General features: G+C 32.4%; 1 protein-coding gene across 6 annotated transcripts in view; it reads left to right on the top strand.

Moving 5' to 3' along the window:
* Nucleotides 1-25,197, top strand: part of LOC112687249 (apoptosis-stimulating of p53 protein 2) — a 126,168-nt gene that overhangs the window by 66,698 nt on the left and 34,273 nt on the right. For all 6 annotated transcript variants that reach the window (XM_025559854.1, XM_025559852.1, XM_025559853.1 and 3 more), the window contains one exon: nt 2,624-2,909. In XM_025559854.1, coding sequence (XP_025415639.1) covers nt 2,624-2,909 — 286 coding nt within the window. The remainder of the gene's footprint in view (nt 1-2,623; nt 2,910-25,197) is intronic.

The following is a 25,197-nucleotide window of genomic DNA, read 5'->3' as shown; positions in this document are numbered from 1 at the left end:
TAGAAATAATAATAATAATACAAATATAATTTGTGAGCAAAACCAACAGCCGTTTGTGATAAAAATTTATGTAGCGGTTCAGGTTGTATAGTTCAGTTCTGCGGAAAACGTATGCGTTAAAAACCTTTATAATTAATGATGTAGCTTTATTATTGATCACACCTTTTTCATTTTTTTTTTTTACAGTAGTAAACGTTGCTATTTCAATTAACATGTGAATCTCCATGAAAATAAATAAACATTAATATATTTCAACCACATATATATACCTATAGCATACTTGGAATTTTACTTCTTCAAAACGTGTTCTGATTACAACGAAAAAAGAAAAAAAATATTCTCTATGCATGCTTTTTTTACCATTATTATTATTAATAATAAAAACTACAATAATAATAATGGTAATAATAATAAATATAAATATGTGTATATAGGTATGATTATTTTTTACTCGACGCTGTTTTTTTTTATTACGAATGAGTGGTTTACGTATACTGCAATTATTGTTGACCGTGTTTTTTCTCCAACTCGCTCTAAAAAATCTATTGTTCTTCGGTTGGAACTCTAGTATAGTATATGTTGGCCGTAAATAATAAGTACGTCGCTGCAGTAAACTTTCGTCGGAAAACAAATGCAATAATTGTACGTAATTATTGCCGTCGGAAACCTGCAAATGGTACGAGAATCGTCTTAAAGCCGAAACGATGATTGTGGTATAATTTTTGAGCGAAGGTAACTCGTTAAAAAGCATTTCAGACACCGGAGAATTCGTTATTACTATTATTATTATTATTATTACTGTTGAGAGTGTTATTATTTCAGCGATCGCAATTATACGTGGACCGCTCGGCTTGTTTATTTTCATTCGTATTTATGAGGTCGGATTTTAGAACAGTACGTACATATATGTATAATATAAATACACATACACAAATTAACACACAGGCACTCGTACCTATAATAATATGGCATATCTACATAGTATGCGCATGAAAATAGGATATTGAAATGTAGACCGTTGATTTTTGCACGGAGATAGATTGCTGAACGAGCGTGAAATGGAGAGGGCCAGAGGACGACCAAAAGTTACATTTTGATAATACGCCACGTTTAATGGATTCATCATGGACACGGCATTAAGTAACGGTATTATGCATGTAGTGCTTAGGCGTATTATGTAGCCGCGTGAAACGTTTTAAAAAGGTTAGAAAGCGATGGTAATGGTTGTGTGTACAAAATAGACAGCCTCTATTTATAAGTGTAAAAAAACACGTCTAGCACATATATCATCGTCAATAATAAATAATAATAATAATTGATGACATGCGTGTAATAATAATAATAATAATAATAATAATACATATGTACATAGTATAGTCCGGTATGTATACCGTCTAAAACGACTCTGGTCTGTAAGAGTGACGTGGCGTTTTTTATTTTTCCTCGGTGACGCCTTTTTTTTTTTAACGAATCGTAATTAATCGGTTTGAACACTTGCTTTCCGTGTTTACCTTCAATAATATTTGACTCACTCGTGTAATTACCGTGCGGCCGTACATAATTATTGTATATTGCAAAGGGCGACCATGATCGTCACGTCCGTGAGTGAGAACGAAGGGGTAAATGTAGTTCACAGTCGAAGTCTTTGATCGCGGTGTTGTTTTACTTAGCTGTCATAGTCAGTGCTTGTTTCAACGTCAAAACACATCCTATAAACTAAAGCCTATTTAGGGTCTCGATTTTTTCGAGAATATATAGGTAATTCGCGGTGGAGCGTATTACTGGTTCGTAGACTTTTATTCTTATTTATACGGGTACCTGTTTATATATGAATAAGTATACATAACCTATACGTGGTTCTTTCCTTTTAGTTTATATTATAATCGTTACTAGACACATTGATGGACGTAATGGTGATTGATTTAGAACACTAAGGTATCTTAATCTATGATATAAAGGCAATTTGTTATCGTTACAATTGACTATCGAGAACTGAGTGGCTACATGTACTGTTGCTTATTAGCATGATACATTAGCAACGAGAATTATCACGTTGATGAATTACCACGGTTGGCTATATTCAAATATGTTTATAATGTGTATACGCGCATTATGTGAACATTGAACGTCATAAAAGCGTTTCTATTTCCGTATACTTAGTATATTGAAGTCGAAGAATATCGAATCGTTGATTATTTTATACATTGTTATAGATTACAGATAACAATCGTTTTGAAATGATCTATATTAACTTGTATCGTATTATAGCTTTAATAGTTTTGAATTTTTTTTTTATCAGTGTGTTCCAATATTATTGCGACGAAATGGACGTGACGATCGAGGGGGGGGGTAAGTGGTTCGCGGGGATGGCACGAGGTTTCTCAACAAGTTTACGAAAACACCCCTTACATTAAGTCGCATTGTTCCTACTAAAATTCGAAACCGCTAATCACGCGTATTCGTCCGAGACGTATCGCGTTTCACATTCGTCCGCTGTCTTCAACGCGCAACAACAACGATGCAGTGATTACTTGTGTTACGCGTAACGGTTATGCTTCTGGTTAGGCAACTGACGTGTATATTCAGTTTTTCCATAATTCGATTGTTTTCTGTTGTTGTTCAGTTACCAACGACGAGCGAAACAGGCACGGAACTGACGGTTCGGGAGCTGGAGGAGATGGCGTGCCGACAGCAGCACCAGATTGAGTCGCAGCGGCAGCTGTTGGCGGCCAAGGAGCAACGGCTCCGGTACTTGAAGCAGCACGACGCCAAGCACCATCAGGTGGCGGCGGAGCACGAGCGGCTCCGCCGGCTTCGGGACCGGGTCGAGGCGCAGGAACAAAAGCTTCGCAAGCTCCGGGCGCTCAGAGGTCAAGTGGATCAGACCAAACTCAACAACGTCACACTCAGTGAGTACCTGCACCTGTTCGCATAACGTGTACAATTAATGCTGATTGGCATCACTACTACTGCACTTCAAAACAACTTCTACCGCGGAGTGATTTGGTCGGGTTAGCCAGGGGATGTATATAAGATGTTCGGGGAGTACGATTGTACCTGTAGATTAGTGGTTCCCAAACTTTTATGGCCACGGAACCCTTAAAAAATATTTTTTTTTCGTGGAGCCCCAACATCTTTAACTTCAACTTAACACCAATTCTGCAATTATTTATTGAAAAACCAATAATCAAAAAAATGTTTTAAAGATAGTTCATGATTATTGTTTACTACAATTACTGTTCTCAATAATCAGGTACATATCGCGAAACACACTTTGGGAATCGCTGCTATAGATGTATGTTTACCGTAGCCGGCGGCAGATAGATATGGAGATACGTGACTCTCGATTGTTAGCAACACAAAACCAAATATTTTAATAGACACATAAAAATGAATGCCGTCTGATAGCTATTCGGAGTTTCTTGTATGGGTGGGTAGGAGGGTGACCACCGTTAACTACCGCATTTTGCAATCACCAACACTAGACCCCCTCACCATGCGTGCTCGCAGGGGAGGGGAAAGAGGCTATTGCTCCTTTTGGGAATTTTTGTTTCAAAACTATTATTAATTTAATTCCACGCATATTAATTATAACACGATTTTATTGAGATCCATTTATAAAGTTTAGTAAAATTTGTTATATTTTTAGATAATTTAAAATGTATAATCTTGAACGTATATATTGGTTTAGAATGTTTACACAAGACTGCATATCGCTTTAAGCTACAAATTCTCTTGAGTACCGATTTCTATGGTATTTGATTTTGTTCTCATCCATTTTTAGATACATGTTGTTTCGGCCCTTAGAATTTTAATCTCGCCCAGGGTGGGATTTTATCCTGCGGGCGCTTGTCTTCCACATTGTACCATCATCTGTTTAGTCCAGCGTTATATTTCACCTATATTTAATTATACCATGTTGTTACCACTATAATAGTTATAATACCCATAATATCATTGCATTGGCCTTTGTAATAGTACGCGCGCATGCGTATACCGCACGGAAGATCCGCTAACGTGTACGCCCGTCGCTCTTGGAACCACTTCACCTACAAGTAGGTACACTCTCATCGGTGATGAATTAGTCGACCGACGGAGACGATGACAACATCGTACGCATTTAATCGTACAACACATTTTTTTAATATATTTTTTTATATGTACTTAAACCGAAATGTTATCGTCACGCAACACAATAGGACTTATTACATTGTTGTGTTAGTCCTATTTATGTATGTATATACACGTATCAATATAACCATGTACTATATACGTTTATCGTGTATAGAAAATGAAACACTTAAGCAGGATTTGGAAAACGTCCCTCTTTCCGAAATACATATTTATTGGTTTTCTTTTCTTCCAATTTTCATTTTTTTTTTTTTCTCGTTTGGAATACGGTTTTAGTACGACACGTCGTCGTGTATATTTATATTTATGCAGTGGCTGGTAGTGGATAGGGCTCTCCGCGTTATACGGCCGGTGGGATTTACCGGCTCTTGCGAATCCAACGTTTTTCCGATGTGTTTTGCAAGAGATAAACCCGTCGTCCGCGCGCGCTTTCTCTTATGCCCGTAAGTAACGCTGTTTATTTTTTCCGACATGCTCTGATGAAGAATAATTTATATGTATATATAATGTTGTGCTTACATAAAAAAAATTATCTAGATATAGATAGATAAAATCACTTTTATCTAGATATTGATAGATAAAATAATTTTTATCTAGATATTTATATAAGGCATCAACGTTTTCATCCGTTTGTAGGCGAACTCTTTTGGTCATGGGAAAAGATTGTATTATGTAACGATCCATTACAAAATATTAAATATTTCACCAATAAAATAAAATTGAAAGTCATAGACAGTATAATGAAAAATATGATGACGGTCTGACGATAAACACTAAACACGTTGTGGATGAGGGTGTGCTACGTGCAGTACAAGTTTTTAATAAAAACGGACGTTTCACGACTAATATTTATTTTGTTGTACAATAATATTATGTAGACACATCAAAGTGCAAATTCATAGAATTGGAGTCCGGTAATGACAATTATTTAGAGTACATGATTGCATGCAGTGGCGCCGATCCTTATATCCAAGTATGGCGACTGCCATAGTGAATTATGTGGTGGGTGGGTACTGGGTGCTGGGTAGATGACACATAGCGTGGTACCCACAGCCCAATGTGTAAAATCTACTATGAAAGTCTTTAAACTATTTAATATTTAACATTATTACATAAAAGCACATCAGTTGTGGTACGCTGATTACGTCGATACAAGCCAGAAGACCGTAATATTAACACAGATGTGGTGAAAAAAAATATTATTTAATATATAAAGTGAACACCTATATTGGCTATTTCATAAATTATTGATAAGTTACGAAACGAAAAAAGATATATAAATATATTAATTTATATATATAAATATATAAATTAATATCAATTTTGAATATCATATTATGGTAGGGTTTCAGTCTCCCCCACCGTTTACATCAATTGGTAGGTGGGTAGGTACTATTAAAATTTGATATTCGCCATACTGCATTTTTTGTAGTTCGGCGCCACTGATTATAATATTGTTATTTTCTTATCGAAAATGATTTCTGTATTTTAGTATTTATAAACCATCTACCGCGCAGCTGCAAAGCTTTCCAGTTAAAACCTATGGTGCGTTATCTCTAGATCTAATATTCTTGTAAATGCTCTTTCGGCGTTCGTAATACCAAAAAAACAATAGTAATACAAGCATAAGACGTCCCCGTATGGGCCATACTATGAAATTATAAATAATTCTCACCTCCCATGCATATTATGTAGGTAATATATGTCTATATACATAATAAATGCTATGTAAAACTATTTTAGAACCAATTTTTGCAAGTAAATATACAAATGAAATTTCTTATTTAGTTATTTATTTTATATAGAATGATAAAATTTTAGATTAGTTATTACTAATGATTAGGTACAGATTTTGTGAATTATCTAGATAAATTTATCTAAAGCACAACACTGTATATATATATATATATACACATTCATATTCATTGCTCTTCTTTTTCGTTTATACTTATTGTTGTATATAATACATTTTTCTGTTGCGGATGTCGCATCTTTGATTGAATAATCGATACGAATACACAATCACTCACATACAAACGCAAAACACACACACACATATATATACACATATATGCATACATACATAAATACCGAGAAACGTATTATAGTGTACACTATATGGCCAACGTTGATTTCTTCTTCCTCTTTGTAGTTGCGTTTCCTTGACACTTATACACATGCACAAACACACACACACACACACACACACACACGTATATAGGTACATAAAACGGGAATAAATAATGATATCCATCCATGTATATATACGATGGCGTGTTCAAGTACGTTTTCGATAAAAGCTTTCATTTATACTCGTTCTAACGTGCAGCGTTTAAAATAAACGCAAACGACCAATGTGCACGTCGTTGATCAAAAGAGAAAAAGAAAATAGTTTTTTTGAAATATCATTCATACGGTGCAGCAGCAGCAGCGGTCTTACTCTATTTTAGAAATGACTGGCTGTTAAACCGTGATATTTTATTCTGAACTCTGTTAACAATGTATTTGATCCACCCAAAGTATATCCCCTGGCAACCATATCTCGCACCTATTTTATTGTATTATTTTTTGCGTTTAGAAATAATTTGGTTTGGACACTCTTGAAATAAAATTAAGTTTGTCAATTCTAGTTCCATTTTGGTTACTGATAAAAAAAAACATTTTGTAGTGTAGACCCTGTCATCGGCGCTCGAATCAAAGTTCATCCATGGTTCACTGATTCGTGGTTCATGTACATGACTACTTTAAAATAAAAATCCGTAAAAATCGGAATGATAAGATTAAATTATATGCAGTACACATTCAAATGTAAATTTTTAGGTCGTGTTTATCAGTTATCCACCGTTTCATGGTTTATGAAGCGTTTTATCAATTAACGCTAACGATCGGAAAACAATTTTCGTTTGTCATTTAGTTTATTCGTATTAATCGATCGATGATGATTCGTCGTTCGCCATTTTTCTAATTTTTAGTGATCAGTTAATTTTTATTCGAAGAAGGCTATAGACTATAGACTATACCAAAAGAGAATGGTCCCTTTCGCGCATACAACTAACGACTGTGGTAGTGCCAAGGCCAAATTTCCCCTACCTTGCTAGCCGACGTTTGTCGAAGACGTTGACGATCTTGTACCATTAGCGAAACGTATAGCTGCTTTAGTAATTACTAATTAGCATTGCGCTATACCGCGATCGTAGTGTATAGATGTTGTTTATCCATCATTTGGCGATAATGTGATGAACACACGCACTAGAGATGGGCAAAATACATCGATGTTTTTATTGCGATGTATTGAAAAAAATCGATTTTTTCTAATCCGAAGTCCGATGTTTAAATAACGTATTTATTTAAACATTTTACAATTTATACATAACATACATACATTTAACATAGATACAATTTTTCTTAAAACTTATTAAGGTACACATCAATAATTTTAAACATCGATGTTTTTATAACATCTATTTTTGTCGAATATATCGATCACCAACATCGATGTTTCAAATGTAGATACACCGATATATCGGAACATCAATGTTTCAAACTTTTTGCCCATCTCTAGCACGCACACTGAATCAGGCATAAACACCGTCCATTTACGATTCGTTGGTGGGAAATGTGCAACGACTGACGAAAATCGACGGATTGATCGTTTTCTTTAGGTATAGACTATGGTACTAAATACGACTGGACCTATACTCCGACACGGTTTCTTCGTATTTCCCCCCTTCCATCTGGCTTTGTTTCACGCAATGAACTTTATAAAGTCTATTTCCGATCATTGCCAACGATTTATACACCGTAATTAAAATGCGGCACACAATAGTCGTGGATAGGGGATGCGTGCTGCCGAACGAAAACCTGTCGCTGCTTCGTGTTTTCTCTTTTGGAACGGATTATAAATAAAAGTGTAAGCAATTTAGTGTTGATTATTCGAAGTTCGGTTTCATTCTATCATTGACAAAGCCTACGCATATTCCTTTTATCCAATAAAGTTTTAAATAACGATGTTATAAAACCATCCATGCTAGAGGATCACCTGAGAATGTATCACCCAAAAAAACAGTTAAAGATTTAAAATACTTTCAAGCACTGCAAGAAAAACTTCAGAAAAGACCCACAGTGGATAATATGTTCACTTCCACGTTAAAAAGAGACGATGATGGTTTGCAAACGTCTTATAATATATCCATGATAATAGCAAAATCTGGGAAGCCACATATTATCAAAGAATAACTAATTCTGCTAGCAATTAAAAAGATCTTAAAAACTATTTTTACACAAATTTCCATATTCTCAAAAAATTCCAAAACGACATTTTTCAAAAACGTATTGATGAAATGGGTCATGACGTTGAAAACTTCTTGTGTAACTATTTGCAACTAACATAACATATTTCTCCATATAAATGAACTAATCAACTGTCTGGTAATGAAATATTATTATTGTCATATGTTCGTTTTTTTATGAAACAAGAAATCCATGAAGAACTGCTGTCCTCGAGAATTTTAATTGCAAACACAAAGAGCGAATCTATATTTCATGTTTCAAAAGATTATTGGAAAAAAATTATTTATTATATATTAAATATAATATCAGACAAATGAAATACCTACCATATTTGGGTGTGATAATGGTTTTATTAGTAATTTAAAACAACATGTATTTTGACATATGTAATGTCATCGATCGACAACATTTAGTTATGAAAAATTAAATAAAAGGTTACATTAATCTTGTTCGACTTGTTGAATTCCAGTTTATTTGCACAGTTATGTGAAGAAAATTGCAAGAACTTTCAACGATTACTCCTTCATACTGATGTACGATGGCTGTTGGAAGGAATAAGTTAGACAAGATTTATTTTCATTTTTTGATACTGCTTTATAGTTTTCGGATGCTAAAAATTCTGTTATAATATAAAATTTAATTCAAAAGAAGCAAGACAGCCAATTTCACAGATTTGTTTGACAAATTAAATTAAGTTAACTTACAGTTACAAAGTGATAATCTAAATCTAATTGAAATTTAATCTAAACAAAGCTAATCATTGCAGCTTTTTTTATCAGAATTTACTTAATAGAGCAAAATATTGAACGGCGTGAATTTTATCAGTTCCATTATTTGTCATAAACAAATGTCAAGAATGATGAAACTTCGATCTATGTTCAATATTTAAATGTCCTTCACACGAACTTTAGATTAGATTTGAGGATATTTTGACAATGAAATTATCAAATATTTTTAACTGGTATTGCTTGTCGAAAAAATATGTTTTTGAAGACAAGTTATCAATTTTTATAGTAAAATATTAAAATCACTCATCCTAATACACACGATAACCTACGGTGGATTATCGATTCATAAGTGTATCAAAAATATAGATTAAAAATAAATAATGTTAGTGCCATGACCAAGGTTTCCGAACGGAACGTAAAAAAACGGTTAAAGAACATTATTGTTGTTCATAAACCAAAATATAATGGAAACCAATTATTTAATTTAGCTTATAGGTCCTTCATATGAAATAGCAATATAAATTATTATGTTTACCGACCTTTTTCACGGAAAACGTTATAAACTTAAAATTTCTTTAAAAAATTGATTTGAGGAGCATCATAACTAGGGCTGGGATTTCAATGCACTTTGTATTTTTTTCTGAAGCTTTCTGTACGATGCTCGTTTTGTTACAAATATATTTTAGATATTGTTAAATTAAAATTTTATTTTGCATTTTTTTAGGGCATTTTAGGGGTTTTCAAGTCATATTTGGTGTTTTTAAATTTAAAATTATAGAATATAGATTTTCTATCGATGAATTAGTGTTGTTATTTAAGGTATGCAATGTAAAAGTTACTGTTGAAAAACGTTTTACTATACAACAACATATATCAAGAGACAAGGATATTAATGGAGTACAACAAATTGAAGAACAAGAAAAAAATATGTATAATCTACAAAAACTTATTGGGGAACAACAGGGGAGACACGCTTTCGTGATTTATTGTAACAAAGAATTATTTTTATTTTTTAATATATGAAGTAAAATAAAATATTTATGTACACGTTATGTAATTTTTGTAAAATTTTAAAGGCATTTTTTAATGCATTTTTTGAGTTTTTTCAGTCATTTTTGCATTTTTGTATGGTAATTTTTCGCGATTTTTATGGACATTAAAATCACAGCCCTAGTCATAACCTATTAAGTTCTTCGAACAATTACTTGACAAACGTTATAACTTATTAAGTTCTTTTAACAATTACAAGATAAACGTTATAACTTATTAAGTTCTTTAAACATTTACACGAAGAACGTAATAAGCGAACACGTTTTTTCAAACTTTTAACACATTGAACAACACAAATTAAACCGTTTTTTTGACGGTTACAACAACATTATGAATCAAAATTATCTTTGATAATATTTAAAATTTAAAATTATTTAAGAATAATTAGTCCTCTCTTTATTAATAACTAATATAAGGATTAAAAATATACCCCATTAGCATAATGTGACTTTGAAAGAACTAAAGAATCAATTAAAAAAATTTATCGTTTTCTATTAAAATGTTCGGTGAACTATTTAGTTTATAACGTTATAATCTAAAACCGTTTGTTGAACATAACTTGATTTAACGTTTATTACAAATAAAGTTCAAAAATAAATTATGAAACTGAACCAAAAATGAACGGTTAAAGCAACCGTGGCCGTCATGGTATCATCATCATATCTGTACGTAATATACGTATTTATAATTAATTGAATTTGTAATATTATAACATTTTTATATTATTAAATTATACTAGAAAAATTAGAGAATAGCATACTATTTACATACTACTCAAAATACTCTACCAACTTGCGTTTAAAATGATATATATGTATAAAAGTTTTTGTGTAGCTATAAAGTTTCATACAATTTGCTTTATTAATAAATGTTAGAAAAAAATTAGGCAGTTAGTACGAAAAATGTTATTTGTTTACTCTATAGTGATAATGATTAGGTTACAGTAAGCCTTTTGATTTAACAGGTATTAAATAAACTACAATTAAACTTTCCAATGTATTAGGATAAACGCATATTTTTAGTTTAAGAAAAATACATTGTCCATATCTACGCTGTAATTAGTGATGATTTGATAAACATAATCGAAAATGAGTAAACTTACTACAATTTGACATTGGATTTGCAACAGTCATACTGCTAATTTGCTTACATAGGACTTTATATATAAATCATTAATTGGGAAAACTAAATTTTTAACAATATAATTTCATGGACCTCATTCTAAAAAATAATTCTTGTATCAAAAAGGTTGATGTAGGTATTCAAATGTCGTGTGACGTTAGATAGTATACATTTAAGGATTCATATAAAAAATAACTCGATAATATTACACTGACGAATAAAGTATTAGCTACCAACACTATCATTTTTAACGAAACAGTTCATAAATATTAATTTTATACTTTTTTTTATGATTTATTTAATACTTATAAAATAAATATTTGATAATATTTTGAGCTACGTAATGAATATATTATGCAATATTTTATTATTTTCTATTTAAGTAGGTCCCGATATATATGAATACGAATAGGTATTCGAAAGAATTAGAAAAGAAAGTTGCAATTAGTTTTTTTTTTTTTTTAATTGAAATAATATATACAATTTTTAACTACCTTATGTATTTTTAATTTTTAAAAATGAAATTTATAAACAAAAATATATACATTTTATTTTTTATACTTATATTATACGTGTAAAGTATTAAAGTTTTATACGTGTGTATTATCAATCCTGATTTATTATTTTATCAATTAGTTTAAACAAATTGCTTAATTGAAACGTATTAATTGTATTTAAGTTGTTAATTCCAGTATTAAACTTAATTGACGTTACTTTCAATCAATACATTAGATATTAATGTTATTAATATCTAATATATTGATCTAATTATTATTTTAATAACCATAATATTTTTTTAAAAAGTGCATTAGATATCTTTCTTAACTACTGTAGCATACATATCTGAGACTATTAACACGTGTAACAATAATTTTGTAACTTATCCGATTAAAATAATAAGTATGCTATTTGAAAATGGTATACAAATAAATATCATTATATTTTTATGGAATTTTCGTTTATGATGAATTGTACCAGTATAAAGTTATAGTATGGATTGAACAAAGTATTATAATTTTATAATTTATTTATTCTATATTCTTATTTTTACTTTTGGTTCCGTAAACATTCCAGAATATTCAATCAATGGAGCAAAACAAATAAAACAAATATTTAAATAATAAAAATTGAGACAAATACACGCTGTTTATAAATATGATATTTTTGAGATTATTAGTTATATGATATTAATTAGTAACGTATATTGTATGTATACCATAGGTCAAAGTTTGTTCATAATATTGCTTGTTTTGTTAATGACAAATCATGCGAGAATTACATTTTATGAAAAATAATTACTTATTCATTTTTTTTTTTTTTTAATAATGATTTTACAGTTCTATGCACGCGATTCGATAAGTAAAAAAATGAAATGTTTCTATTATATTTGCGATCGCAAAAATAGTATGACCCAGTTGGGTTATGTTTCTTATTATTTTTGTGAACAATCACGTGATAAAGTTCAATTCTATGAAATGTTATAGATTATTCGAAAAGTAAAAACAATATGTCATTACCATGGAAAGTTTGGTTTCAACTTTTTCATCTATTTCATAATCATGCGTATAATATCTATAATATATTATATATATATATATATATATATGTTAGTCAATATTTATTTTCCACGTCTGTTGATAGAAAATATTTTATAGTTTATTTTTTTCGTTATACTTAATACCAGTAATTTCATCAATTATTTTCGATACGTGTAAAAGCAAAGTATAATTTGTACCAAAATTATTCTAACATAAAGTTGGTTTTTATCATCAATCTGTGTCAATATTTTATTTAGCTATGTATAGCATATTATTAATTCACATTTATATAACTCTAGTTGAGTTTTGTTAATAAGTTCTATGCCTATTTTTCTAGTTTTGATTAAAACTTAAAATTCATATATTTGTGACGAGGAACGACCTTTTAAAGTCTATAAATATTAATTTCATTTGAATATAATCTAAAAATAGCTAAAATATTTTTAATAACCCAATATGTGTAAAAAAATGAATACGTATACCTAAGGGGAATAACTTACTATGTATGGTATCATATTTGCAAGTATTATGTGCTTGTTAGAAACATATTATTTCAATTTAAAATTTGCTATAACGCTACTACTGCGCATAGCGCTTTAAAATGAATCACGTACTAACAAAAATTAATATTTAAAAAACAAACATTTTAAAAACCAAATCAAATTTGTCGTTGAAAGTTTCAAGTAAAATAATATCGTTTAGGTTCTTATTAATTATTATGTACTTTGCGTAAATCATACGATGACGTGCAGAATTGCTATAAATATATATATATATATATATATACTTAAAAGTTTATCCGGGAATTCAAAACGATTAAAATCTATTGTTTGCAAACTTTATCATTTCCTGCCATGTACGTATTCCAATAAACGTCATAAGAACGTTGGCATTTTTCCGTCAGCCGTTGCTACGCACGCAGGTATTGTGCCCGTGAACGCGTGTAGTCGTGAAATAATTTCATATCTCTACAGTAATGGAAAAAGTAACCACTATATACATTTATCTAGTATAACAGCAACGGTTTTATATTCGTTTTCTATCGCTATTTTCGGGAAGTCTCGCGGCGACAATTTGTTGTTTTATTTTATTTCTTCCGTCTATGATATTATATTAGATCTTAACCATCAGCCGCCGCCTCCGTGTTGTATTATAATTGCTGTCGTTACTGTCGAGTAACTGCTGTTGCTCCTGCTACTGCTCTATTACCGCGCGTCGGAAGGTCTACGCACCGTTTTGACTCGGCCGTTTTAACGTTACATCATAAAAAAAAAATAATAATAATAAAATAAAAATAATACTAAAACCGTTTTCTGTATATCTTATGCGTGCATGCTCATAGGTGCCGTATCGTATTAGCGTGTTTAGTTGTATTCAGGACCTTCTGACCTCCAGAGTTTTTCGATATCTTTCGTCTTTGTCACTGTCGATGCGTACGAAATGTTTGAACACGCACACGGTATAATATTACGTGCACACGAGATATATTGTCTGGCGCGCTTGTCGTATCTAATTTATACTTATATATTATACACTACAATGTATGTATCTCAAAACACATGTATAAACATAAATATACACAGATAGTTTAGTCGATGGTGGAATTCGCTGCAGTAATATCTTGTATAGGTAATAGTTATTGCAGGCGATACCACCTCGTACAACGTAATTGCGCGCAGCAAGCGTCGTCGTCTCGGAGGCGTCTAGTGTGTCCTATACACGTACATATCGGCCGATGTGACCGAAATTTTATTTTTATAGTCACTGATTGCCGCGGCGTCGGCTGTTTGTGACTCCTAGAGGTTTTGAACTAATAACGGACGACCAAAAGGAGAGAAGTAATATGACGCCACGTTCACATTTTCGATTCGTTAAACTAAACGGTTTCTGGAAAAACATGGTTTCACACGACGTCATGGCGTTCCCTTAAAGTAATTGGATTTTTTCCTTGACGAATAAAACAAAAAAATCTTGAAAGTCTTCGTACAAGTTTTTCTTGTTATTACGTTTCGTTTACTTTTAAATGACGATACACAATACTTGTCTCGTGCACGGCCTATATTATTGTCTAACATTTTATTTTCAGCTGATATTATTACTTTGAATCAACGAAAATAGACATTAGTATCAAGAAAGTACCATGTACGTTTATAACACAAAAAGACAGTCAAAGTGCTACTTTATCCAGTTAGTTAACGCTTAGTGTTAAAGTGAATGCTCATTTCGCTTACTAAATGTTTTCAAATGATTTAGTCATTCATCATTGATCACAGAATTGTTCATGACATTTTTACGTAAAGGCATCTTATATTTAAGACGATTAAACTTTTTACAGGATAAGGATTTAAAGAAATAATATTCTAATGTTATACAAATTAATAATATTTAATTCATAATGAAGTACTCACTGACTGACGTGCTCTTTGAATTGTTTTCAAAATATTTTGATTTCATTTTCGTCGTTATATATGATTAAATCTGATCGTAAAGAGCTCTAACAGGGTTTTGAATGTTTTTTAAATATTATTTTTTTCCAATTGTTGTTTGTACATCAAAAAAATAGTATGTTTTAAACACGACGGAATATAATTAAATTGTTTGGAAAAATCTAAATAGAATCAGCTGCTCCCTTCCTTCATAAGCTTGTAAAATATTACTTTCTGGGTCAGTATGTCCTGTTAATCTCTGTACTATAAGTCATGATCGGAATACACGCATAAGTTGTGTAGGTAACATTGCCTTCATATATTGTCGCTGACATCCTGTTAGAATTTTGCGTATAATATAAAATTGTAATTTAATTTTGACATTTTAGTTCCGCGCAAGCAGTCCGACAGTGCGCACGCTTTTCGATGTTTCTCTCTCGGATTACGCTCCATTGTACCTGTTACGCATCTGAAAAATCTTACTTTGCTCCACACGATTCTTCTCTTTCAACACCTGCCAACGGTCAATCCACACACTACGGGTAAAGATACATCCCCAAGTACCTACAGTAATAAACTTATTTACTAGTCCTACTTAGTTGTAAGCATCAAAACAAATAATTTTCATTAAACCACCACACGATTACATAACTATTACGCAAAGCCACGGTCGCCGTATCGCGCAGCGACCTTTGGACCTCAGATAGCAACAAATCTGCGATATGCCTAAGCCAACCGTATCCCCAATTAAGATTGTGAAAAATAAAATTGTCACTAATAACAATGAAAATAAACGTTCCCTTTCATCATCATCCTCCTCTCCATCACAATCGCCGCACATAGTATCATCTAAGAAAACAAAACTTTTCTTCACACCAAATCGGTTTGCGCCACTCTCCGCTAACGACAACGATACCGTCGCCGACAATGAAGCCGAGATCGACACACAACCAGAGACCTCAAATCAGGAGAAACAGAATACCACCAATGCTACACTTAAAATAATTTTGCCTCCACCTATATTTATTAAAGGCGTCCATGACTACCTTGGACTACGCAACCATCTAACAGAAGTCACTGCCCCTGACAGTTTCTCGTGCAAGTCGACCACTAATCACCTTAAAATCCAAGTAGACGCTCCCAACAGTCATAGAAACATAATCCATTACCTAAAAGAAACCAACGCACAATTCCACACCTATCAGCCACAATCTGATAAGCCACTAAGAGTAGTTATCCGAAACCTCCATCCCTCAACTCCAGAGGAAGACATTGCATCTGCAATAGCAGACATTGGTCACACTATAAGAAACGTCACTAATGTCAGACACCAACAAACTAAAACATCGCTACCTCTTTTTTTTGTCGACCTAGACCCAAATGATAGTGATAGCGATATTTTCTCCATAACAACTCTTTTACACACAAAAATAAAAATTGAAGAACCCTATAAAAAGCGACAAATACCATAGTGCCAAAATTGCCAATCCTATGACCACACTAGTACCTACTGCGCTCATAACCCCCTATGTATCAAATGCGGTGGAAAACACCTCTCTACCACTTGTTCAAAATCACCAGATCTTCCAGCTAAATGCGCTCTCTGCGAAGGCGCACACCCAGCTAACTATAAAGGATGTACAGTATACAAGCAACTGACTCGCAAGCACAACTTCTGAACCAAGAAACCTCAACAACCACAGTAATTCAACTCCACCGTCAACGTCGAACAATCACAACAACACCCAGCTACTGAATTCTCGTCCAAGCCACAGACACGCTCATATGCTAATGTAACTGAGTGTCACCATCCTCCCAAACCTAATACCACGTCTCTCAACAACAATGAAGGTGAGCTTCTTAAATTCCTAAACGAGTTTAAAGCCATTCTAAACCCTCTTATAGCACTCCTCACCACGGTCCTCTCAAATCTCACAAATATCAATAATGCAAAGTAGCCCTACATCCCAGTCTCTTCTTATCTTCACTTGGAACTCGAATGGGCTCATGAATCATAAAAATGAAATTTTAGCTACACTCCAAAACAATAGAATCAATATCTCGCTCATTTCTGATACACACTTTACTAATTGCTCAAACTTTTATCTACCTGGATACCAAATCTTCAAATCCAACCACCCAGATGGCGCGGCACACGGTGGAGCCGCTATCATAATTGGATCATCACTGATCTACTACCCTCTTCCCAGTATCCAATTACCTCATATTGAAGCCTGCGGCATATCTCTAGCATTAAATAGCATACCTATTAACATTTACGCAGCTTACAGCCCTCCTCGCCATACAATAACCCATGTCCAACTTAATGATTTCTTCACCACCCTTGGACAACATTTTATAATACAGGGTGATATAAACGCAAAACACATGCAATGGGGATGCCGTAAAAACAATTCTCGTGGTAATACCCTCAAAGCGCTAGCTTACATAAAAAAAATACAAAATACATGCCTCTCCCTCTCCAACCTACTGGCCCTCCTCACCCAGAAAAAGTCCGGACATCCTTGACATTTTCATAACAAAAATACCAAACGGTCTATATTCTACGGTAATCAACCTAGATGACCTATGTTCTAACCACTCTTCTGTCCTCTTCACAATTGATACAGCTCCTCTTCACAAACAAGATAGACCTAGTCTTATCCAAGGCCAAATGGATTGAGGTGAATTCAAATCAACCATTGACACCCAAATCAACCTCAAAATTAGTTTAAAATCCATTATCGACATTGACGATGCCGTAAACCATCTCACCAAAACGATACAAGATGCAGCCTGGTCTTCCTCTTCTCCACTTCCTCCTAAAGACCATGCTAGGAACCTACCCCTCCATATTAGAGCCCTAATCTCAGAAAAAACAAAAAGCTCGCACCACTTGACAAAGAACAAAATATCCTTCCGTTAAACGTAAATTCAACAATCTAACGAATAAACTTTGGTCTCAATTAGGTCAGAAAACTTTACTAGGCACCATGTTTCTCTATCCACTACTGACAATTCACTGTGGCAAACTATAAGAAAAATACTTTGCTCCCAACCTCATCTTCCTCCTCTGAAAAAAACTGATGGATCATGGGCCATCACTGATCTGGAAAAAGCAAATTTATTCTCCTACCACCTCGCCTCTACCTTTTAACCACACAGCATATGATCAACCCAAATTGAAACAGTAAGCCGCTCACTCTCCTGCGCATTGCCTATGACCCTTCCATCTAAACATATTCGCCAGAGCGAAGTTGAACATGCAATACACCACTCTCCTCGTCGCAAAACCACAGGTTATGACTTAATCACATCTGAAGTAGCTATAAAACTGCCAAAAAAAGCCATACTGATGCTCACGTATATATATAACTCCATGTTGAGGCTCTCGTATTTCCCAGTCCTATGGAAGTTTTCTGTAATCATCATGATTCTCAAACCAGGTAAACCACCAGACTCACCTAAATCATACAGACCAATTAGTCTTCTTCCGCTGTTCTCAAAAATCTTTGAAAAATTTATTTTTAAGCGCATCCTGCCCATCATTGAATCTAATCTACCCAACAACCAATTTGGATTTCGACATAACCATTCAACTATTCACCAGATCCATCGCCTTGTTGATAACATCTCTTACGCTTTAGAAAAAAAGCTAATATATACAGGTGTATTTCTAGACGTGGCACAAGCCTTTGACACAGTCTGGCATAAAGGTCTCCTCCTTAAACTTAAAACCATTCTCCCCCCTCATTACTATTTAATATTCAAATCTTACCTTCTAAGCAGACACTTCTCTGTCCGTTCAGGATTAGCCATATCTAAAATTTTTCCGATCTGTGCTGGCGTCCCCCAAGGAGCAGTCGCAGCTCCACTACTGTTCAACATATTCATCTCTGATCAATCTATCACTGTCCATACAACTACTGGAAACTTTGCCGATGACAAGGCACTCCTGGCTTTCCATTCAAACCCTGAAACGGCCTCAAACTTTATCCAAAACCACCTTAATATCTTATGAATATGGTATAAAGATTGGGGGATAAAAGTTAATGAAACCAAATCCGTCCACTGTACGTTCACGCTTCGACAAGCTGTTTGCCCTCCTGTGTACTTAAATCACCTCCCGATCCCACCTGCCCAAAATGTTCGCTACCTAGATCTTCACCTAGACCGCCGGCTAACTTGGGCAACACATATCCACACCAAACGGCTTGCTCTAAACAATCGTTCTCGACAATTACGTTTTCTCTTAACATCTAAATATCTTAACCTTAAAAATAAACTTTTATTATATAAGTTACTCCTCAAAACAATATGGACGTATGGCATCCAATTATGGGGTGCCACCAAATCCTCCAATATTAATAAAATTCAATCTTTTCAATCCAAATGCCTACGACAAATAACTAAAGCTCCATTTTATATCTCTAATGATACTCTTCATAAAGACATTTCCATCCAAATAGTTAAAAACGTTGCCAAAACTTTTTACAAACGCATGCACTCCAACCTACAGAATCATCGTAACCCCTTGATTTCGAAACCATCTTCTCCCACTATTCCTGGTGACCCCAGAAGACGTCTAAAACGAACATGGTGTCGTGATCTACTTTTAGAATAACCCCCACCACAACATGTCACGAAGTCCTATCAATGAATGGTCTCTTCGCTCAAACCCCCTTTCTGAATAGATGTAAATAGTAGTAATTATTTAACTTGTCTGTTAATTTACCCACTATTTGTCTTTTCTATACAAACTCCCTTATCACTTGTGCTTATTGTAAACCGTAATTTAACAGATTGTACAATTCTCTAGCTTAAAAAAAAAAAAATTGACATTTCATCCGCCTAATTTCAATAAAAAATATCACCCTAATTCTTATTGAACGTGATTTTCAACATTGATCAATGCATTTTGTATATTTTACTCTATTATAAAGATTTTTGCAGTTATTTTTAAAGTATCCACTTTCGGATTTTATTAATAATAAATAAGTAAGAATAAACGGGAAACTTCGTCTGTACTGAAAAATGTTTTTTTTTGTGTATAACAATCTAAAATATTGTTGTAAAATCAACATAATCGTTGCACATTTAAAGATAAAGAATAAAATTGAACGGCTTGGATAAATTCAGATAAAACTGCCCAATTTTCATCCTCCATAAACCGGTAAAATATTACGCTCTGGGTCAATTTGTGTTTTCTGTAACTTAGCAGTGTAAGCGACATCATTAAACACGAGCGATCAGTGTAGATGACATTGACTTTATATCTTGTCTTTATCGAGTATAAAGTGAAATAATGAAATACTTTCATTTTTGCCTGCATCTACAATGGTTAGGATCGTGTAGACTTAGCAGAGGTGTTAGTTATTGGATGTCAATCAATTTTGTTTGTTTTTACAGCAGTGGTCTTCGAATTCCAATCGGTCTGTCGATGCATTGATGGGTGAAATCTGTTTCAAATATATTATTTCGTATTTGTTAAATTTTTTTGACATCCTCTATTTGCTGTGGTCGTATGAGTGCGTGTATTGTTATGTGTTACACACACACACACACACACACATATATATATATATATATATGCACGTGTGTTCATATAGTCAATAGTGTGTCGCAAACATTGAAGGGTATAAAAGATAGTTATTATTTGATTTATTAAAAATGCGATGGCGCGTCAAATAAATTGCTTCTTCTACTGCTGGTCGGCGAATTTTCATTAAAGGATAATTGAATTTTGTATATATGTTACGGGCAAAGTAGAAAGTCGGTCATTGTACACAATGACCAGGCACAGTGCACAATGCCCAATTTTCAAGGGCAAAGTTGGAATAAGTTAACCTTACCCGGGCATTGTATACAGTGCCCAATTAGATTTGAGCACAGTAGATTTAATATTGAATATTATATAAAAAATTAAATAAAATATCATTAACTTGCACAGCTTTAATATTTAATATATTTATTATTAAATTATAACTATTTAAATAATTATCTATTTTAATTAGTTATTACTAAACAATAACGTATAACTAGCATTATTTATTACTACGTACACCACTATTATGGCACTTTAAGGTGCAAAGACGACCAGATCTTTTACATTTACACCGATTGGTCTTACACAATGTATTCCAAGTACACTTATCGTACCCTTGGCCACCCAAATTAAAAGATTTTCTTGCCACTTCTCTTAATGAAATTTGTACTGGTGGTACATCATTAGCCTGGATAAACACTTCTTTACATATTCTGAATTGGTTTCGACTGTAGAGTTGATGTAATCTGCCCTCGTTTGTTCCAATTTCATATAAATTAATCTTTTACTATAAAAAAAATTATTAATATAAAAATTATATTATAATTAGACTTATTTTAAAATTGATTACCAGAAAGTATAACTTCCAGAATACACCGAAGATCACATCTTGCTCGATTCACATCAGGAATTTTTATTTTAACATTTTCTCCTTCTTTTCCAGGAAAAAAACGTTCTTCAGACAAATTTTGTTAGCTTGTACGTTAAGATTTTCAGCAGCATTTGATCGATTTGAAGAAATTGATTCTATTCTCAATTTTATTCGATCGTTTTCATCTTCATCACAAAAAAGTTGTTTTGCACTGTCCTTATCGCTTCCATAATTTTTTTCGTGTTTCTCGTTTATGTTTTCGATATCAACTCCATAACCTAGATCTTTTTCTAAATCTCCCTCTGATTTTAAAGTAAAAATTAAATCGGTTGGTATTTGGGTTGATTTTAGGCCAACTTTAGCATATGTTTCGAACATAGCTTCGTATGGCGAACGTTTTATACCATGGTGAAAACTCCGATTCTTTATAAATTGAACCTTCGCTCCACTTTCTGGAATTATTATCGGCTAACTATGTTGCGAGTATATTTTGAATATCTTGGTTGGCCCTTTCAACAGACCTTTGACTTTGTGAGCGTCTAGGCTTACCGTGGACAATCTTAAGTTCTTCCCACATACTAAACAACTCAAAAATAATTTTATTGGTGAATTCCCTTCCATTGTCACTTTGAAAAATTGCCGAGGCTCCAAATGTTTTAAAAATATCAATTAACACGTAGGCTACTTCTTCAGCCCGTTTATGAGTTAATGGTCTAAGAATTATGAACTTCGTAAAGTAATCTTGATAAACCATTATGTATTTGTAATCGTCATCAAGCTGAGCTAGCATGTCTATTAAATCAACTTGACAGCGAGAGTTCAATTCTGGTGAAAGTAGGTTTTACAATTAAAACTTTTTTAACAGTGGTCACATAAATTTAAAATATTGTTATATTCTCCCTTGTTATATTTTTATATTTCAAGTTCAATTCATACTTCATACAGTTTATACCTCCATGTCCCATAGATATATGTGTTTCATTAAGAAGTTGAAACAATTGTTCGTTGTAAACATAATACTTAATTAAATTATCTTAGGATACTAGAACTACTAACTTTTCAATCCTTGATATATTTACAACATCGTAATTTTTAATTAATTTGTAATCATCTGCAGTCTTTTTTGTGGTTTTAGTTTTCATATTATTCACTTTTAAAATTAATTCATTGTATTTTACTTTATTTAAAAATATAGCATTTGCATTTGTGTTTAATAATAAATTGTTAAACTTCTCATTAAACTTTTTTTCATTTTATGTTATAAAATAGTTCACAAATACTTAGAAATGCTGACCAAAAGAAAAAATAACACTACAACTGCACTACACTATAATGACAGACTACGCGACGTCGCCGTTGTGACAATAATCATTTGAAAATATCGAATAGGAATTTAACGATTCGATTATGAAATATTATCTACAATAGTGTGTGATCATTTTATCGTTTAAATTACGGTTCGGTTCGTATTATTGCAGCTGTCGCGTTGTCGCGTACGAATAAAACATCTAATTATAGTTTTGTAGTGATATTGTTACGTATAAATGCAATTTGATATAAGTGTGCAGCGCACTGTATTTAATTCACTTTGCCCACTTAAATCTGAGCAGGGTACACTTTACCCAGGCAATCTAGTACAAGCTCGGTCAATGTATGATAAATTTGAGTGTTAAAATTATCATTCTTACATTGGCCAAAATGTTCGGGCATTGTATAATGATGCCCGGATTTCCTACTTTGCCCGTAACATATAAATATATAATAAACCACTCCCGAAAACTGCAGATCACTATAAAATCATAATTATGTACTTAATTTTCATACGATGATATCGCGAAATGTACTTGACGCTCTCCGAAAGTTCATTGATATTTTTTTGCAATGAATTCGCCAAATACCTTTTATTGATTATCATCGTACCTATAAATATTTACGTTTCGATGTATTACCTTGTTTTTTGTTGTATTGATCTATATAGGTAATTTGAGTGTAAGATTCAATAGGCAATGAAAAATTAATAAAAAAATAATCAAAAAATAAATAAATTTGAATGCTCTAATAATTGCTTATAAACGTACATATGCAAACATATGTTTAATATAATGCTGTTTTTGTTAGTATATCTTCTTTTTTTATTTTCCTTGCTTACGAGTGATTCTCATCATCGTATGGATCGCCGTATACATTAATAATAATAATAATAGTTTATTAACTCCCATATAGAGCAATTGAGTTTCAGCATATTTTACAAAAATTATAAATATAAGTTATAATGATAATGATGATAATAATAAATAATAAATAATAATATCTAATAGTAGTATTTAATTTTAATTACTTATTTCTATGTTTGTGTATTTTAAAAACTAACAATTATATATAATTTTAATTATCTACAATTACTTATTTATATTAGAGTTGTACATAATACAGTTTGGTGATTTTCTATTTGAAACTTAGACATAAAAGCCGAAGTTTAGATTCTTCATCAAAATTAAAATCGAAATTAAATTCATTACAGTTTCGAAGCATACGACATATAGGTCCATTAAAACAATATAGTTGTGAGTGGAATGGCTCATTGAAAGTTAATTTAGATCTTGAGTAAAAAGTAGGGACCAACCAATCTATTTCCCCCAAAATTTCAGGACATTTAATTTGATTATTTAATATTTTGTAAATAAAAGAGATATCAAAAAATTTACTTCTGGAAGACAGGGTGTTTAAACCTAAATTTGACGCAAATTCATCAATTGTACAATGAATAGCAAATTTATTTGACAAATATCTTAAAAAGTAGGATTGTATTTTATTTAAACTATTTATATGACCAGATTGCGAAGGGTTCCATAATATGGACCCATACTCAATATTTGATCGAACTAGCGAACAATACAAAGTTCTGAGACATTGAATATTATTGAAGTTCCAACATTGTCTCCTAATAAACCCTAACATGCGCATCGCTTTATTATGAATATATGATATATGTTCAGAAAATGTAAGATCAGATGATAGTATGATACCTAAGTCTTTGATAGAAGAGACTATTTTGATTTTATGGTTGTCTAATGAATAATTATGTAAAATTTGTTTATTTTTCCTGGTAAATGAAATTTGCGCACATTTATTTACATTAATTTTTAAGTGGTTTTCTTTACACCAATTAGAGAAACGATGAAACTCTTCTTGTAGTCTAACACAATCATCTATTGAATTTATTGTTAGGTATAATTTTAAATCATCAGCGAATAGAGAAAATTTACAATATCGGAATATACTTTTAACGTCATTCATAAATAACAAAAATAATAGGGGGGACAGATGTCCCCCTTGTGGAACGCCTGAATTAACCTTATAAGAAGACGATATTGTATCTATTATTTTAACTTGCTGGAATCTATTAGTAAGGAAAGATCTTATCCATGATAATATAGGATCATTAACACCAAGAGTTTTTAGTTTTCCTAACAAAACCTCGTGATCAACTGAATCA

The sequence above is a fragment of the Sipha flava genome, unplaced genomic scaffold (genome assembly GCF_003268045.1).
Source record: "Sipha flava isolate LNK unplaced genomic scaffold, YSA_version1 338_pilon_pilon, whole genome shotgun sequence".
In the NCBI taxonomy this organism is placed as follows: Eukaryota; Metazoa; Arthropoda; class Insecta; order Hemiptera; family Aphididae; genus Sipha; species Sipha flava.
The sequence above is the reverse complement of the archived record's forward strand: the minus strand, read 5'-3'. Positions and strand labels throughout refer to the sequence as shown.